The 18,558-nt window shown below is 40.2% G+C and overlaps 2 protein-coding genes across 2 annotated transcripts; both read right to left on the reverse strand.

Moving 5' to 3' along the window:
* Positions 1 to 1,541: 1,541 nt before the first annotated feature.
* On the reverse strand, positions 1,542 to 9,647 carry LOC311254714 (intermediate filament protein ON3). The gene is made up of 10 exons (XM_084348624.1): positions 9,149 to 9,647; positions 4,739 to 4,947; positions 4,599 to 4,659; positions 3,937 to 4,032; positions 3,397 to 3,561; positions 3,114 to 3,239; positions 2,875 to 3,018; positions 2,214 to 2,290; positions 2,070 to 2,116; positions 1,542 to 1,934 (listed from the first exon to the last, which is right to left on the reverse strand). The coding sequence occupies exons 1-10, from the start codon at positions 9,458 to 9,460 to the stop codon at positions 1,828 to 1,830; spliced, it is 1,344 nt and encodes a 447-aa protein (XP_084204750.1). The 5' UTR covers positions 9,461 to 9,647; the 3' UTR covers positions 1,542 to 1,827.
* A 3,244-nt stretch (positions 9,648 to 12,891) lies between these two features.
* LOC311254826 (protein SPMIP1) lies at positions 12,892 to 14,850 on the reverse strand. Its single transcript, XM_084348823.1, has 5 exons — positions 14,812 to 14,850; positions 13,858 to 14,039; positions 13,338 to 13,518; positions 13,137 to 13,239; positions 12,892 to 13,011 (listed from the first exon to the last, which is right to left on the reverse strand). The coding sequence occupies exons 2-5, from the start codon at positions 14,034 to 14,036 to the stop codon at positions 12,893 to 12,895; spliced, it is 582 nt and encodes a 193-aa protein (XP_084204949.1). The 5' UTR covers positions 14,037 to 14,039; positions 14,812 to 14,850; the 3' UTR covers position 12,892.
* Between the last annotated feature and the right edge of the window lie 3,708 nt (positions 14,851 to 18,558).

Below are 18,558 nucleotides of genomic sequence, written 5' to 3' on the forward strand. Positions count from 1 at the left end.
TAGGCCATCATGTGACTTTTACTGTGGCACCACTATGACATCTATTTCAGTGGTTTTGGGTGAACTATTTTAACAAATATCAAATAGTTTAACATATTTGTTTGTGTAGAATGAACACTGTCTCAGTGAGAATGAATTTTCTCTAATGCCATCATCAGGTCATGCTTAATGCTTCATATCAAATACTTTCGCTTACTCTAAACACATTTAAATCTAACTGTTTTAAGTAAAGAAAAAAAAAAAATATATATATATATATATATACATAGGAGTATGGAAAATACAGGCTAGCAACTTCCTCTGTCTTCCTATTTGTTGAGGTACACATAGATGAATGAACCTCTAGAGGGCAGTGTTCAGCTGTAACTGTGAGCACCTCACTGCTGATGTTCAACTGCTTTAGTCCAGTGGGTCTTCAGAGGCCAAAGACACTCACAGTAACAGGGGAAGCAACTAATACAAAACAATTCAAGTAGAATTTTTATTAAATAAAGGTCGGCATCTGCAAACTCTTGTTTATTTTCCCATCAGTCATATTCACTTATCTGAGCATCACTCTATATTTGACACCTGGTCATAAATGTCCCCCCCAAAAAAAGCAAGTTTAGGTCATACAATGTATGTGCATGTGCTTTATGTGCTGATTTCTCACAAATAGTGGTATTTTTATTACAGTTAAATGAATGCATTTGAATATTATATTTAACCGTTTTCATGTCTGTCATTTGAAATATTAGTCACTTGTTTGTCAAAAAAGAGCAGCTCTCTCCAGAACTTTGTCTGAAAATGTTTTAAAAAGCAGGAAAGAAAAAACACTCCAGAGTCTTCTTAGTTCATGTTCACTTTATTTGTAATGCAACAGTAAGAAAAGTAATAAGTAATAAAGACACTTAATCCCATTACATCTGTAGCTGAAAACTACGAGTTTATCTGATAACAGCAGCAAGTACGTTCTAACAAAACACCCTCAGAGTAAAAAACTGAGCTGGAAAAGTCTGAGTTAAAGACACAAATCTCTGTGTTGGATATAAAATGCATAACAGAATATCCCCAAAATGATTTTAAAAACTACAACAATTGTATATTCTAATAATCTCACCACAGATTAATTGAATACAGAAAATAATATAAAGTCTACTACAGTGTTAGGAGCCAAAGAAGGTTAAAGGCCCCGAGCTACTTGGTATAACTAAAGTCTGACAGACTGCAGTTAAAACGTTAACATTTTTATATTGTTAAAATCATATCAGACGCAAAAAATCCCAGCTCTATTTCCAATTAAATTTCCATGTTTAGATGTGTAAATGATTTTATTTTTCCATTATTCTACACTAAGTAAAAGTTAGTAATTATATGACCCCTTGCACACAAAAGAAACCTGTTAGAAAATAAAACTGTAGATGTGTGTGTGTGTGTGTGTGTGTGAGTGTGTAGTGGTGGAAGAAGCACTCAGATAAAAGTACTAATACCACGCAGTAAAAATACTCGATTACAAGTAAAAGTCCTGCATTTAAAATGTAACTTTTGTTAAAAAAAAAATATATATATATATATATGTAAGCATAATCAGGAAAATTTATTTAAAGTGTTAAAAATAAAAGTACTCAATGAAGTGACTGTGATTGTAGTTAATCACTAAAATCTTAATTCATAAAGTAACTAGTAAGTGAAGATTGCAGTGGAGTATAAAGTACAATGTTTCCTTCTGAAAGTAGATCATAGCAGAAAAGAAGTACGTGAGTATATGTACTTAGTTACCTTCCACCACTGCGTGCATGTGTGTGTGTGTGTGTGTGTGTGTGTGTGCGTGCGTGTGTGTGTGTGTCCTCAGTGAATGCTGTATCTGCTGCTGTCTCTGGTCTCAGTCGTCTTTATCAGCAGTCTTGGAGCAGGAGAGCTGCTGTTACTGTGGTAGCCATTAGTGCTTTTATTACCTAGAGAGAGAATACAGAAAACAAGAGAAACAGAGGAAGACGGGCAAAAACAAAAAGTGCAATCACGTCCTAAAACGTAGCATCGTTAAATGTCTTGTCTTGCAGGTGGAGGTTCGGGCTGAGTTTGTCACTTACTGTAGCTGGAGACGGCCTGGATGTTGAGGATGGACTGCTGTCCCAGTCTGCAGAAGACGAGACAGAGAGATGAGCTGGTACAAAGTACTGAAGGAGACACACACAGACAGACAGTCATCACACCTCCTGTTCTCCTCCTCTCACCTGTCCTCCTCTCCTTCCAGCAGCTTCCTGTAGGTGGCGATCTCAATGTCCAGAGCCAGTTTCACGTTCATCAGGTCCTGCAGGTGAAGAGGAAGATAAAACTTAGGACTTTTTAGACTGATTTGACTCCACATACCATGGAACCGTAGACCGTAGATTTACTAAAGATTAAATACAAATTTTAGGTACTTGTACTCATTTTTTTCTTTTCATGGTACTTTCTTCTTTTACTTTGCTACATTTCAGAGGGAAATGTTGTACTTTTTAGCTCCCTGCATTTTTTCTGCCAGCTTTAGTTACTATTTACTTTACAAATTAAGTTTTCTGTGTAAAAAATGAAACAATTGCTTTTCCTCTGAAAGGAAAAGTTCACCCAAAAATGAAGATTCAGTCATTATCTCATGCTGATGGAAAGTCAGGTGAAGTTTCGTAGTCCACAAAACATTTCTGGAGCTTCACAGCAAAACAGCGTTGCAGCATTCTCCTTAACAACTGCAGTAGATGGGGACTTGTCACCAGAAGCAGACTGGGATCTGCTTCCTGCTTCTAGGTGTCTAGTGTCCAATAGTGTATTGTATACTGACAATAAACCTCGATCCTTGATCCTGCTCTTTTCTATCTGTTCTCAGTTGCTGCCCATCCTTCCTCCCCCCTCCCTCACCTGATACTCTCGGAGCTGTCTGGCCATGTCCTGCTTGGCCCTCTGCAGTGCATCCTCCAGGTCTCTGGTCCGGGCTTTGGCTTCTTTCACCGCCAGCTCTCCACGCTCCTCCGCCTCAGCCAGCTGGTTCTCCAGATTGCCACGCTGACGGAGCACAGGGACAAGAAACCATCAATGCTGGACTGGAATCATCCAGAGAGTTATATTCTGCTAGTCTGAACATTTTTCTGTGTTTGTACCTGCGCCTTGACGGCCTCTATCTCGCTCTGCAGCCGGCTGATCAGTCGGTTGACCTCGGCCACCTCTCCCTTCACCAGACGGAGTTCGTCTCCGTACTGGCTCGCCTGCACGGACATCTGGTCGAACTACAGACAGAGGAAGGTCGACGTTAACTGCATCACAGAGAGCTGGGTGACATTTGGCCCACAAGGAGATTTTTTATCATCTTCAAACGGTTATAATTGATGATAAACATCAGATAAACTACTCAGAGTCAGTGGTGAAAAGTATCCTCGTCCTTACTTTGCTCTTGTACCAGGCCTCTGCCTCCTCTCGGCTGCGGGCCGCGATCTCCTCGTACTGAGCTTTGACCTCGGCTACGATCTGCTCCATGTTCAGGCTGCGACTGTTGTCCATCTGCACCACCACAGAGGTGTCCTTGATGCTGGCCTGCAGCTCACGCAGCTCCTGATGAAGGAGACAAAACAGAGGTGACAAGTGACAGCAAATCCTAATCATGCGATCACAACATTAAAACTAAAATAAAGATTATTTGTTCGTCCAAAAATGAAACGTCCAGGCACGTTTCTGTGAAGCTGCAGATGTTTGAGCTCTTTTTCTTGTTTTTCCTACGAGACGCCTGATAAAAGGCAACAACCACGACAAAAGAAGAAAGATTTCCATTGGCTGATATTATTAATTTAAGTCAACTCTCCAGTGAGTCGTGACATGGAGACAGAACGAAGAACCAACTTGATATCAGACGAGAAAAGAGTGCAAATAAAGAAAGATCGCGAGCTGATGACTCTGTTGTAACATTGAGGCATGAACAAGTTGCAGTACCTCCTCATAGATGTTGCGCAGGAAGTTGATTTCATCAGTCAGAGATCCCACCTTATCCTCCAGGTCTGCCTTCACCAGGTAGGCCGAGTCTACATCCTGAACACACACACACACACACAAGGAAACATTCACTCACACAGAGATTAAACAGGACCGAGGAGTTGACAGTCATGGTCGCAGCTCTGTGGCGAAAAGCAAAATAAAATGAGAACATGCTCACAATGACAGTGCTACGATGTCGATGTTTAGCAGGTTAAAAAATATGGATACTGAATATTCAAAATGGTTTCAATACTTATTTTTTGCAGTATCGATACTTCACTACAAGCTGTGTTCTTTCACTCTCCTCTGCCACGGTCAAGTCTGCCACAGTTTGATACAGGTTCAACCAGGTTTCAAGCAGTAGGCCTCTTAATTTTTTGTTTATCATGCACGACTGGCTGTTCAAGCATGGCACACACTTCGAGGAGAAAACTGATGAACGCTGAACAACAACAAAAAGATGCATGTGGGAATGTAGAGGAGAAGACAATGAGGACAGAAGAAAAGGACAATAGAGCGGTTCATCTTACTCACCACACCTGAATGAGTGTGTGTGTGTGTGTGTGTGTGTGTGTGTGTGTGTGTGTGTGTGTGTGTGTGTGTGTGTGTGATATGCTGACCTTCTTTAGGATAACGAAGTCGTTCTCCAGATTGTTCCTCTTGTTAATCTCGTCCTCATATCTGTGACAGAGACAGGACGCACGAATGATACGCACTTCTTAATTACAGAACTCACAGTAGCATGAGGGGTATTATTTACTTGTGTTTGTAGTCCTCCACCAGGCCCTGCATGTTCCTCAGCTCCCCGTCCAGCTTGATCTTGTCGTTGTTGACCAGGTCCATCTGACGCCTCAGACCCGCCATGTAGGCCTCGAACAGGGGCTCCACGTTGGACCGGCCCACCCCCTGGCCCTGCAGCAGCTCCAGTTTGGTCTCAAGCATCTTATTCTGCTGCTCCAGGAAACGCACCTGCAAAAAAATGAGATAGAAGGTGTAAATAAAGTGCTTTCAGGTACCAGAATGAATTTTTTTAAGGGTCATATCAGAGGTTTTGAGTTTAAATAACTATTTTTGACTTGTTAGTGAGTCCAACGGAAATTCAAATGTACACAGTTAGCTTCATGCGGCTTCAGCAAATCTGTTGCTGTTGTTGTTTCTGAAACAAACACAGGGATCCTCGAGGAGTCCAGGTTTCCAGTCACCTGTTGAATTTTCAATATTTACTGTGATTTAGCTTTGTTCATTCTACCATGCTAACATGTATCAACATTACTCACTTGGTCATTTTTATTTTTGCCTATCAGTGAATCATGTAAAGCTGAAAATATCATTTGATTACTAATTTTGTTGATCAAAATCCTTAATTATATTGATCATTCAGGCTCTAAAGATAACGTAACACATGATAACTTCAACTCAATGTTACTTTCTTGCACTAAAATGAAAAGTATCTTGTACTTTGAGCAATTTATTAACCAGGCACTTTTTTTATTTACTTAAGTTGGTTCTCAAAAGGTAATTTTTTTACATTTAATGGGAGTAATTTTACTTTTACTTGATTATACAGTCTCAGAAGTGGGTTTTGGATTGATAATTGAACAACAAAATAATGTCAAGACATCATTTTTAGTTCTGGGAAATTATGATGGACAATCTTTTATATTTTCTGACATTTTACAGACCAAATAATTAATTATAAAAATAATAGTTAGATTCATTAAAGTGTATAATCTAAATAGTCATTATTGCAGCCATAGAATAACATCCTTCCTTTGGATCATCAGAGGTTAAAGAAGCGGCATCATTCCAGCAGCTGGATGTGAATGTCATCACCTGACTGTACTCCTGTATCTGCACAGCTCGTGTTTCCAGCCTGCAGCCGGGTCTGTCCACCTCCTATTGTACCTCCTCCTCCCAACACAAAGGCTGCGTTCAGCTCAGAGCAGAATAATCTCCCTCTGAGACACGACCACACCATGTCTGACCCGATTTATCAGGTTACAGCCGGACTCAATGGGAAGGAAATGGGACAGATAGCTTAAATATCCAGCGGCCCGGCACCGCTGATACAGAGTTTAAATGGCCATTTAAATCGCAGATGCATTCACTGAAGCCTCATTAACTGTTTCAGGGATCATGTCTGCAACAACCAGTATCAATGATTAATATGACATTTCCTTAATTCAGATTAAAATCTGGTTATGAACGCGCAACAAATACAACTTTGTCTGTTGTTTTGGACTTATTGCTGCTCTGCATGAGGGAGGCAGCTCTTTAATGTTTCAGTGCTGTCGGGGCCACTCGGGGTTGGATTACACGAGTAATGTCCGGGTTAGTTCATTCATCAGTTGACTCGACTTTGCCTTTCAGCAGCTTTCTCTCTTCTTAACACACTGATGACAAGCAGGATGTCCTATATTTACAGAGAAAAAGCATCATAAAAAAAAACGCCTTTTCTTGCATTTAATTGATTCTTCGCCAAATGTAGCTGCACCAAGCAGATTCTGGGGTTTTAATTTCCATCAATAAATTAAAAAAAACATCCTGGATTTATAAAACAGAGCAAAAACAAACTGACCTAGATAGAATAAAATGAGCCCAGGCTGAAGTCGCCTCACTTTGCCTGGAACTGAGATCACCTACGAATCCAAGAAGAGCAAACAGGGACTCTTTTGTGTGTCAGCTGTTATCTGGGGAGTCATCAACCAGCTAGTTTACAGAGACGGACGGACAAGCTTTCGAATGTTTCCTGAGAGGTTTCACAATATTTTGTCTCGGAACACTGAAGCTGATTTGGTGGATAACTTCCAACCAGGGTTTACGAACGCAGACCCTGGTCGCTTCACTTACTGCAAAGTCACTCTCTTTGGCAGCCTTAAATAGATGAAAAAAACAACCCTTGAGAACATTTTAAACTAAATTTCCAGACCAGTTTAAGTCTTTTTGTGACCAACGCTTGGGTGCCCACTCGGCAGTGTTGCAAGATGCATGATAATTATTGTATTTGTATGAAAACTTTGCCCTCAATACTGCCAAAAGTGCCATAATGTGACCACTTTATGTTCGGTGTTTGGTTTAAGTCTACACTGTCTCATTTTCATTAATTTCCTGACATGATACAAGAAGCCTTAAAAAAGAAGGAAGGGTCATTACATCATCTTGTTTTGGGGCCAGACTGTGGTGACAGCTGTGTTGAAGACAATGGGTGATGCATGGAGAAACTCACTAAAACCCAACATATCTATGTCATGCAACTTCTGATGAACAAACGCCTTAACTCATCAGCAATATTTGGTCGGACCTGCTGCGTTTGGTCAATATTATCAGCCCTGTCAATCATTTTGGGGGAAAAATCAGTGGCTAACCAACTCTCTGAAGTGTGGTCTTTAATTTTCTGGAGGTATTTCTTCATCAGAAGTCATATGACATGGATATGTTGGATTTTAGTGTGTTTCTCCATGCATCTCCCATAGACTTCGATACAGCTGTCACCACAGTCTGGCACTAACGCGAGATTCAAGGAGAGGAGAGGTGGACTCGTACTTGGTGCTCAAACGCAGTCTAAGTGGATGTCGAACTTTTAATATGAAGATACCGACCATACTTTCTAAAGAAGAAACACAGGATGAGTGTAATGATCACCCGACACCTTCCTGTGTCCGTTTAAATCTGACATATTTGTGGTGCATTTAAATCAGGACTCTAAAACAAAGAGGTTAGTTTTGTACGTTTGGACAAACGGAGCTCGGTCCAGCGCAGCACTTTGTGTCTCTACGCCTGAAGTGTATCTCTGCTGATGTGAGAAGCCAACAATGCCTCTTTTGTGAGATTGTGTTACCTGCTCCGTGAGAAAGTGGAGATGTTCCCTAAGTACGGTATCAATGTCCGACATTACCACAGAGCTGGTCGCTCCTCCTGTGGGAATGTGTGCAGGCTGTGTTCTTCAGGAACATCAACACTGTTACCTCTCAGATTTACAATGCAAGTTATTTGTGCAGTCACGCTCTTAAATATGAGGTTAGCTTGTGTTATTATTGTGACCTTGTGAAGGTTTTCATTAAGGTCAGCTTTAGTTCTTAAAGTCGTTGTAATCAGTATCATGATAATGTAACAAATAACAAAGTGAAAACGGTGTAAAAGGTGTCTTTTTCCTCTCTGGTAACGATGAACCTGCAGAGAACCATCAGCTGAATCTACAGCTCCCCTCAGCTTCACAGAGCTGTACAGTCAGCTTCAGTTTACAAAGGCTTGCTGCTGCGTTTATGCATTTAAGGAGCAATTTCCTGAAGCTGAAGGTGATGTTTTTCAAAACGCTTCTTTTGACTAACTCTCCAACCACAGCAAAGAAAAGCAGCAAATTCTCACATCACACATCGAGACTGATCGGAGAGTGCTGGTGGATTGTTTTGTTTCAAAACATGAATTACTTGTATATCACTAACAAACTTTACATTTTGTACAACAACATCCACATAAATAAAACAGAATGTGACAAGTTGCTAATCCTCAAATTGAAAACAGCACAAAAACAATATATTTAATGTTTAACCTCATCAACTTCATTGATTTTTGTAAATATGTTTATTCTGAATTTGATGCCAGCAACACGTTTTCAATCATTGGTACCAGTGATGGAATGTAACCAAGTACATTTACTCAAGTACTGTAGTCCTACTTCAGTACAGTTTTGAGGTACTTGTACATTACTTGAGTATTTTCATGTTCTGTTACTTGATACTTTGACTCCTCTACATTATTTGAGCCAAATACTGTACTTTTTACTCACTGCATTTATTTGATAACTGAATTACTTTGCAGATTACATCCTGCATCAGAGCAACAGTAGTGCATTTTAAATGTATATATTTTATCAATCAAAAAAAAAAAATAGACATTAAGAAAAATTCTGAATACAGGATTTGATATATATACATGTAAATATATTGCAACTTACTTTTAGTTGCACTTTTGATGCTTGACTTCATTTAATACTACATACTACATACTTCAAGACTTTCTTTACTTTTAATCAAGTATGACTTTTGTGTACTTTTCACAACTTTTTGGAATCTGGGTTGAAGAAAGTAGAAGAAAATTAAAGTACACAAGCAAAGTACAAGTACCTCAAAATCGCACATAAGTACAGTTCTTGAGTACTTCAGCCCTTTACCTTATCTATGAAGCTTGCAAAGCGGTTGTTGAGGCTCTTGATCTGCTCCTTCTCGTGGGTTCGGCTCATGGACAGGCTGGGGTCGATCTCCAGGTTGAGGGGCGCCAGCAGGCTCTTGTTGACCGACAGCGACGCCAGAGGGGTGCCCAGGCCGTGGTGGTGCCCGTTGGTCCCAGCATAGAGGGAGCTGCTGCTCAGGGAGATGCCACTGAACCCCCCCTGAACCGGACCGAAACCGCTCAGCCTCCTCGACCCACTGCTGCTCCGGACGGAGTTACTGGAGCTGATCCGCTTGGTACGACTCAGACTCATGGTGGAGGCAGAGATGATGGGGTGCAGAGATGGAAGATGGAGATATGAATGAATGGAGGAAGGAGGGCAGATAGTGGAAAGACTGAGATAGAGGACAAATATACAGATTGGGAAGACCCTCTCAGGCTGTGCTGAGCAGAGAATGAACAAACTGAGTCAGTGAGAGGCAGAGAAGTGAAACAGGTGAGTGTAAGATGTCTGAGCACAGTGAGGCGTCTCAGGTGTCTCATGGCCTTTAAGCCTCCCCAGGTGGAGTCAGCGGAGGAGGAGAGAAGCTGGAGCACAAAGAGCCGTGGTGTCGGATATCTATTGTTCTAATCTTCAGAGAAAATGTGAAGAAGTTACCTGTTTTCTGCTGACTCAACACATTCAATGGATTAGGAGTCAACCAATATGTTTCTTATTTATTTTTTTCTGGGCCATTAACGATTATTGATGATCAGGCAGATGGATAACCAACATTTGGAAACATTGTGAAATGAAAAACTCCAACACAAATTCCAGCTTAAATTTCTTTAAACATATATTCATTCAAAATCAGTGATGGAATGTAACTAAGTAAATTTACTCAAGTACTGTAGCTACTTAAGAAATGTTTTGGGTTACTTTTCTTGAGTATTTGGCCGGTGCCACAGCAGAGTCAAACCAGGTCCTCACCAGTGCCCCCTGCACTCCTAAGGACCACCTAAAGTCTGGTCATCATCATCCATGCTTGAGTTTTTGGTCATTCATACACTTTTCAAAACAGTCTTTCTGTTACAATCAGCGGAGTCTTTCTATAGTTACAGTGCGGACACGTTGGACACTCACAGCTTGTGGTCAGAGACTCGTCCTTGACTGGACGCGAACCTGCAACTTCCGCATATCAACGGCTAAGCGCATGCGCACTAAGGACATTCGTAGTTAGATCGAATTAAACCGCTCGGCCTTCGCGAAAGACGGCCCCACGACCGTGAAAAAAGTGGTGTCTCCTGGTCCGCTCTTAGTGTCAGTGTTTCTAACGTGTCTAACGTACATGATGAATTAGAAAATGACAAACCACGGACTCAGTGACACCACTATCAAAGAACACAAGCTAACGACGTTTGTCCACCTGCCATATCGATGAGGCTCCTGCCTGCAGGCCCAAATGTCAGAGGCGGAAGATCTCGCGTCGCCTTCTCCCTCCAGATGCGTCATTTTTCCAACCTCCCAAATAGTTAATCGCTCCTCTGAACCGTTTACACATAAAGTGAAGACTCTCAAGGAATTCATGGCCCAGCCTTATTTCAAGGTCAGGATGTGGGAGAAAGCAAAAAAAAAGCCAAACAAAATAAAAACGAAATACTGATAATTGATTGCTGCTGAGACGGTCTCAGATGATGAAATGTATGGATCATCTTCTCATTGTGTTAAAGTCTTCAAAAATGACTTTTCTGTCAACCTCATCGCTAAATAACTCCACCGCAGCCTCCGGCTGTCAGCCAGGACGGGTGTCCTGGGTCCGCGACTGACCCCACGCTGCCCTGCAGGTGCACGCTGCTTGGCAGAGGGTGACTGTTGGCGGGATCTGAATGCCGGTATGGATACCTACGCACGGGTGAGGGTGGTTGCCCGTGTCCCGGCATGCTTCTCAGCATGGCCGGGCTCGTGGGCACCCTCTGGGGGACATGACCGCGCCATCTGATATATATCTTTGATAGATATCTACTGATGACGCGTCGGCCCCTCAGTGCGTGAAGAGAACTGCGGTGGATATCAATTCACTTCAGACTATTAAAGAGTTCCTGAGCTATTTAAAGGCCTCCAGCGTGTCCTCGTGTCACTCATGGTGCCAACTTTAATTTTTTTGCTCATTATTTTTTTTTATGCCTGACGCACAGTCGCAAACAATACTCCCTCATCACACAGTTTTCACATTTCAAATTGCTTTACTGTTCAAATGATCGGCCTCCATTTGGCTGAGATGGTCTGAGAAGAATCCTCATGAAGCAGATGCATTTTTTAAATTCAAACATGTCTTTGTTTGTTGTGAATCTTATTTACGGCATTTTATCACAAAAACATCAAATGTCATGATGCTGATGATTTGTTATTGATATTATTGTGATGATTATTCATTTTTAATATTATTAATATTATTATTATTCAGTCATGTTCTGATTGGTGAAGCGGGCTGCAGCCTAAAGCACAGTCATTCAAGCCAGAGCACGAGGCGTCTGTCTGTTGTGTGTGCACACATACAAACACACTGAAGGCGGTGAGGGAAGGCCTTTAGATTTACACTTGTTACACTGTGGTGCCCCCTGGTGGCAGCATCAAGAATCAGAATCAAAATCAGAAGTACTTTATTGATCCCCGAGGGGAAATTGCTTGCGTTACAGGTGCTCCCATTCAAAAGTCGTAGAAAATATGCAGAAAAAAAAAAACAACTATATGCACGCAAGAATAATATAAATAGAATAAAAATATAAGAAATGTACATCCTACTAGAAATATATCTAAATATAATGCTACAGTAGAAATATGGGTTAATGCAGATTATTTAGTTTTTCAACTCAATACAAAATACAAAAGAGAATACTTGAATACAGTCACTCAGAACACGTTAAAGTATCTTGTACACCTTCAAACACCTGAAATGTCTATTGGAAAAGACCTTACAACACAGTACTGGTCAAAATGTACATAAATGATAACACATTCACGTTTTAAAATCCTGGTCAGTATCTGTCAGGGGGCATTCCCATGGCCTTCTTGGTCAGTTTGTCATGTCTCTTCCTGTCAGCAGTCGTGACGCTGCTGACCACTCCGTAGAAAATGGCCGATGCCACAGCAGAGTCAAACCACGTCCTCATCTAGTGGCCCTTAGCTGACTGGAGTCTCTGCAGACCAGGAGCTTGGATCAGTGGGGGAGTGTTGGTGTTACACTGCCGGCTCGGCAGCTTCCATCTCTGGTGTGTCAAATCTGATATTTTATATTTATTAAATTCTGTTATAATTTTTAAACTAAAATTCTCACACTAATATAACATAATGCACCTTTAAATAACTTTATATTGTATATACTATAAACATCTTTACATCTTTACATCAGGATTTTAAACTACACTGCTTGAAGGGAGCATAACAGAATTACGGTGACCGATCAGACATGAAATATTTAACGTCGTGGTGTGTAACATTTCCTCCAGTGACTCACTATTTAAAACCATCAGGTATCAAGGTATCAGGTGTGTATGTTTCTGTGTGAAACCTGGCCAGAAGTTCATTCATTATCCATCACACAGGATCAGGTTGGCAGACACTTAACCTTACAGCCGTGTGGAGGATAAACAGACAGCAGCACAGGAAGTACAGGATTACTGGACGGATTTATTTGTTATTACACACGATTAATCGGTACAATCATTACAAAAGTGTTTATAATACTCCTTTATAATAGGCTGGACTTCAGCCCAGTGTGTCGGTAGCTGACGGGCTGCTGAACACACCGTTCCTGGTGTAGAAGGTGTTCTTCACCACCGACGACTTGGCACGAGATGGAGTTCTGTAGTCCAGAGAGTAGTCACCTGTAGATCCAGGGGCAGATGACGTTACTACAGAGAAAACAACTGGTGTACGACAAAGAGGATGTGATGATGCCGGTGGTTTCCATAAGAATCTGATGTCTTGCCATGAAATCTGGTTAACTCACCGAGCCTCCACCCGTACTCCCAGGATGACAGCAGAGGAAAGTCAAACTTCTCCTCTGGTCTCATCTGACCTCGTCTCTGCAGGTACAGTCGGCGCCCTTTCCCCTGCAGAGGACGTCTTGTTCAAAATGACTTTGAATATATGATGTTTAAAGTTATGCATTATATTAAAATACATTTTAATCTAAGGCTTTAGTTCATACATGATGAGAGGAGTCCTGATAAAGAGCGTGTCTGGTCTGTGGAGAAACTGGCCTCATAACGGGGGGCACATCGAGACGCCCCTCTCCTTCCAATGAGAGCAGAAGAGGTCGAGGAGGAAGAGGAGGAGGAGGAAGGTCGCTCTGCTTCTCGGGTGTCTTGGAAACAGGAGGCAGGACAGCCCTGGTGGGTGGAGCATAAAGACAAGATGTGTCTCATCAATAGTTTGTGTGATGAATGTAACCACTGCTCACTGAACAGGACATGAATGACTTCAACACACGCTGACATTAACCACTGTCCTATTTTCCAGCACCGACTCCATCAACATCAAAATCTCATCACATCACTGTCTGTATGGCTTATCTTCATGTGCTAGGGGCATCGGTTGACGTATTTCAAATGACAAAGTAGAATCTAAAATAGTTTTGAACCGTCACTGCTCAGATTTATCTTGACAATACTGAAGACACATTTGGTTTTGGACATGAAAACACCTTTAATGTGAATAGCGCAGCTCACCGGGGGTTCGGAGGCAGATGGGGCAGCTGTGTTGGCTCTGTGCTGCTGTTGTTCTGTGGATCGTAGCAGGACGGGTAAAGTTTGGCATAGCGGCTCTTCCAGGCCAAACGGGTCAGCATCTCCTTCTGGATCTGCTCTCGGTAGCAGTTCTGACTCTGGGTCGTTAACAGGCTGCGCATCTCCTGCCAGAGAGCCTCAATAAGCAACTCAGTGTACACTTTTGAGTTTTATATTGATTTACATCTTTGCGAGACTAAATTTAAAGGGCTATAAAAATGAACGACAACAAACAGTGACATTAATGCAAAGCTCAAAACCAGGTTGAGCCAGCATCACAGATTATCTCATTGACAATGTCAGGCGACAGATAATTTCAAGCTGACAGTTGAAGCCAAGGTTCACTTGGATACGAAACATCCGACCACAGAGCTATAAATCAATAAAGTATATATCAGATTGTAACATATCATATCATATCGTATCGTATCGTATCGTATCGTATCGTAACAAAGTGTTTGTTGCAATTAACAATGACCACAATCTCGCCCTAAATTTTCCTTAAATTAACCAAACTTTAACCTGACAGGCGGCAGATCGGTAAACAGTCACATGAATCTGTAATAGTTCTGACACGCGCTGTCAGAAGGAGTTTCAGATCAGGAAACACTCAAACACGACAAATAACATTTTTTGTCGTTCAGATTGGATGACGTGTATTTATGAATAATCTGTAATTTTGGTCCAACAAAACTGTCAAATGTTTGCATGGAGCAGAAAGAAAGAAAGAAAGAAAATGTTGTCTGGTTTCAACTCTCTTATATTAAGTCAATAAGTACTGCGCACCACCACCACAAACACCAACACATTATAGAAATCAAAGGCAATTGGATTTGCATTTGTGAAATCCTCACATGAAACGATAAGATGAGATAATTATTAAATATCTTAACTTACCTTCAGTGTGTCTGATGCAGAGCTGTGCAGGATCAGCTTCTCACTGTGGAAATGAGATGTGGCTCAGATAACACTGTAACACCGGGAAACATGAGACACACACACACAAACACACACACATACTGTTTTCCCTCCACTACAAACCTGTTACACTAATCTGAATATGATCCTTTAAAATGTTAAAAGCCTTGAACCCTCGCTGAACATTTTTTACTTTCATTTTTGGATCATTTTGGCTGTATTAATGCACATTGCATACATTTTGGCAAAGGTGTTTGTTATATTTTTTTTCTTTTAAATTTCAACCTCAGCTCATATAATACGTCTATAATACACTGTGTATATTATAGACAGACAGCTACAACTGTTGTTCATATCATTAAACTTTATAAACATTTTTTTTATTATCCAAACTGGCATTACAGCATCCTATGTCATCAGGCTTTCACTCTGTGGCCCTGGATAAGTTTTTATAATTTGTACTATTTTTCACTAGACAGGACAAATACATGCTATTGCACCTGTGCCCTAGGGGGCTTCATCTATAATAGAGTTAGGGGTTAGGGTCTCTAATAAAACATTATAAATAATAAAATAACCCTCATGCAACTGATTAGAGACCATACTTAGTACAAAATATGTGTTCCATGTCAAAAACTGCAATAAAAATACTATATAGCAAGTATATGGGAAAAAAACTGTTGTTTTCATTTACCAAAAACAGCAGCATCATGTAAACAAACTTGTGTTTAAAGGGTTAAAATCCTGAAAATGAATGAATATTTGTTGGTTATTATCAGGACTGATGTTGGTTGAAAACTGTCACCCAGTAAATGTTGAAAATAATATTAAAATGTAGTATTTTCATGACAGTTTTTGACATTTTCTTTGTACTAAATGTGGTGTGAGTGAATTATTATTGTTATTTTTGTTATAGGTTGCATGAGGGTTAATGTAATGTTTCTGTTTTCTTTTGTTTTCACCCTCCACTAAGAAGAAAGGACACTAAGAGAGAAGAGTCTGCTGAATCCTCCACCGACCATCAGTCACTGCGAACTGCAACCTCATCCCGACCTGTGGGGGGCAGCAAAGCGCCGCGAGACATCCGGGTAACCGGAAGTAGTCCAGAAAAAAGACGACGAAGAAGAAGTCACAACACATTACTCAGGTTTCTTCAACAAACGCAGTAGAAGTGCAACAAGTAAAATCAGAACGGAAAGTGACATGCAGAGGCTGTGCAGATATGTAACAATGAAAGAAGAGAAGCAGGAGTCAACCAAAGCAAACATGAACAAAGCGTGGCGTTAGGGCAGGCACAAAAGGAAAATATAGGAGTACCAATGGACAGATTAGTGCTATTCTTAGCATATGTCATCAACTGTTCAGAGCAAGCGAAAACCAAGACAGAGAAAATCAAAATCATAGTAAAGGCAGCAGCTAAATTCCTCAATATGAAAGACTTATCATGGGAGAAAATACAGGCTGACCTTAGCCACGGTGAAGGGACATCGGAGGCAGCTTCACAATTCATAACATAATGTTAATACTTCAGTGGAATGCAAGGAGTCTGATTGCAAATGGACAGGAATTTAAAGGATATATTGATCATTTAGAAAGGAAACCAGACATCATATGCATCCAAGAAACATGGCTCAAAACAACACTGGATTTCATTATTAAGGGGTATACTGTTATACGCAAGGATAGAAACAATGGTAATGGTGGAGGGTGTGCAATATTTATTAAAGAAGGTATACAGTATAGACAGTTAGATACAATACAAGAGTTGGAGGTAATAGTTATTGAAATATGTAGTAAGGGAGGTAGTTTGAAAATAATAAATTTTTATAATCCGTGCAAAAAGTTAGAAAAGGGAAAACTAGAGTTAATATTGGAACACTGGAGAGGTAATATCATTTGGTGTGGGGATTTCAATGCACATAGCACAATGTGGGGGGGTAAAGATGATTTAAATGGAGAGATTTTAGAGGAAATAATGGATGAGAAGGATTTGGTGTGTTTAAATGATGGAGCAGGCACAAGGATTAATTTGGGGAAGGGTACGGAGTCAGTAGTCGACCTTACGTTGGTGTCACAATCATTAGTCGGGAATAGTAATTGGGAAGTATTTAAAGGAACCACCATAGGGAGTGATCACTATCCTATTTACACAGATGTTGGAGCTGAAAGGGAGATGAAACGGGATGAGAGAGAAGGAAGATGGAAATTTGAAGAAGCAAATTGGAACAAGTATAGAGTGTTGACAGAAGGAAAATTAAAAAAGATCAATATAAACCAGGAAATTGATGATCTCAATGCAGAAATAAGCAGCATTATTCTAGGAGCAGCAAAGGAGTCAATACCAAAAAGAAGTGGGAATAAACTGAAAAGGATAGTTCCGTGGTGGACACAAGAGTGCACTAAAGCAATTAAAAATAGAAATAAGGCATTTAAAGTCTTAAAAAAAACACATAATCTTCAGAATTTAGTTGAGTATAAAAGGAAGCAGGCAGTAGTAAGAAAAACAATAAAGGAAGTTAAAAGGAACTACTGGAGGAAGTATTGTGATTCATTAGGAAGAACTACACCTTTAGACCGAGTATGGGGTATGATTAAGAGAATGTCTGGAAATAGGAAAGAATATGGATATCCTGTAATGAAAGAAGGAGGGAAAATAATAATAGAAAATAAAGATAAAGCAGAGGTACTAGCAAAGACATTTGTAAAGGTACATAGTAATGTAAATTTGAATAATGAGGAAAAGAGACAGAGGGAGAGAACAATAGAGAAAAATATAGAGGCACTGCAGGAGGTTGGGGAGGATGGAAGTACAATAAATATGAAGTTTACAATAGGAGAGTTAAATAGTGTTTTAAGGAAAACTGGGAAGACAACGCCAGGAAAAGACCAAATAAATTATTGTATGCTAAAAAACTTAAGTGAAAGGAGTAAAGAAATGTTATTAAGATTATATAATAAGACATGGGAAGAGGGGTATTTGCCAAAAAAGTGGAAAGAATCAGTTATTGTGCCTATATGTAAGCCAGGTAAAGACCCGAGCTTAACAGAAAGTTATAGACCTATTGCTTTAACATCGCATATAGGGAAAACTATGGAAAAAATGATAGATGAAAGATTAAGGTACTATCTAGAAACCAAGGAGTTATTGAAGAACTACCAGAGTGGATTCAGAAAGGGAAGAAGCACAATAGATCCGGCATCATGTTTAGAAAATGAGATTAGAAAAGCACAGGTTAATAAAGAAAGTGTAATCGCTGTATTTTTTGATGTTGAGAAGGCTTATGACATGTTGTGGAAACAAGGGTTAATGATCAAATTATATCAGATGGGAATAAAAGGAAGAATGTATAGTTGGATTAAAAACTTTTTAACGGATAGGTTGATAACAGTAAGAATAGGGAAAGAATATAGTAACAAGTATGTAGTGGAAAATGGAACTCCTCAAGGGAGTATAGTTAGTCCAGTACTGTTTTCAGTTATGATTAATGAAGTGTTTAGCAGTGTAGATAGGTCTATTGGAGTTGCATTATTTGCAGATGACGGAGTCATGTGGAAAAGGGGAAGGAATGTAGAGTATATGGTTAGGAAAATGCAAGACGCAATAGGAAAAATAGAGTGTTGGGCACGGGAGTGGGGCTTTAGATTTTCAATAGCAAAGACAAAAGTAGTATGTTTCACAAAAAGGAAAATTCAAGATCAGATTCAGCTTAAAATGTATGGAGAAAA

The sequence above is a fragment of the Pagrus pagrus genome (genome assembly GCF_965226575.1).
Source record: "Pagrus pagrus genome assembly, chromosome: 3".
NCBI lineage: Eukaryota > Metazoa > Chordata > Actinopteri > Spariformes > Sparidae > Pagrus > Pagrus pagrus.

Bases quoted from the DNA above. Each gene is read 5' to 3' on its own strand.
- LOC311254714 (XM_084348624.1), bottom strand. From the start codon at position 9,460: ATGAGTCTGAGTCGTACCAAGCGGATCAGCTCCAGTAACTCCGTCCGG. The intron at 4,948-9,148 runs GTAAAGGGCTGA...ATTTTTTTGCAG, and splicing joins TTGCAAGCTTCATAGATAAG to GTGCGTTTCCTGGAGCAGCA. The intron at 3,019-3,113 runs GTACAAACACAG...GTGCTCCGTCAG, and splicing joins TAGAGGCCGTCAAGGCGCAG to CGTGGCAATCTGGAGAACCA.
- LOC311254826 (XM_084348823.1), bottom strand. From the start codon at position 14,036: ATGCGCAGCCTGTTAACGACCCAGAGTCAGAACTGCTACCGAGAGCAG. The intron at 13,240-13,337 runs GTATGAACTAAA...CGTCCTCTGCAG, and splicing joins ATCAGGACTCCTCTCATCAT to GGGAAAGGGCGCCGACTGTA. The intron at 13,012-13,136 runs GTGAGTTAACCA...CTGGATCTACAG, and splicing joins GGAGTACGGGTGGAGGCTCG to GTGACTACTCTCTGGACTAC.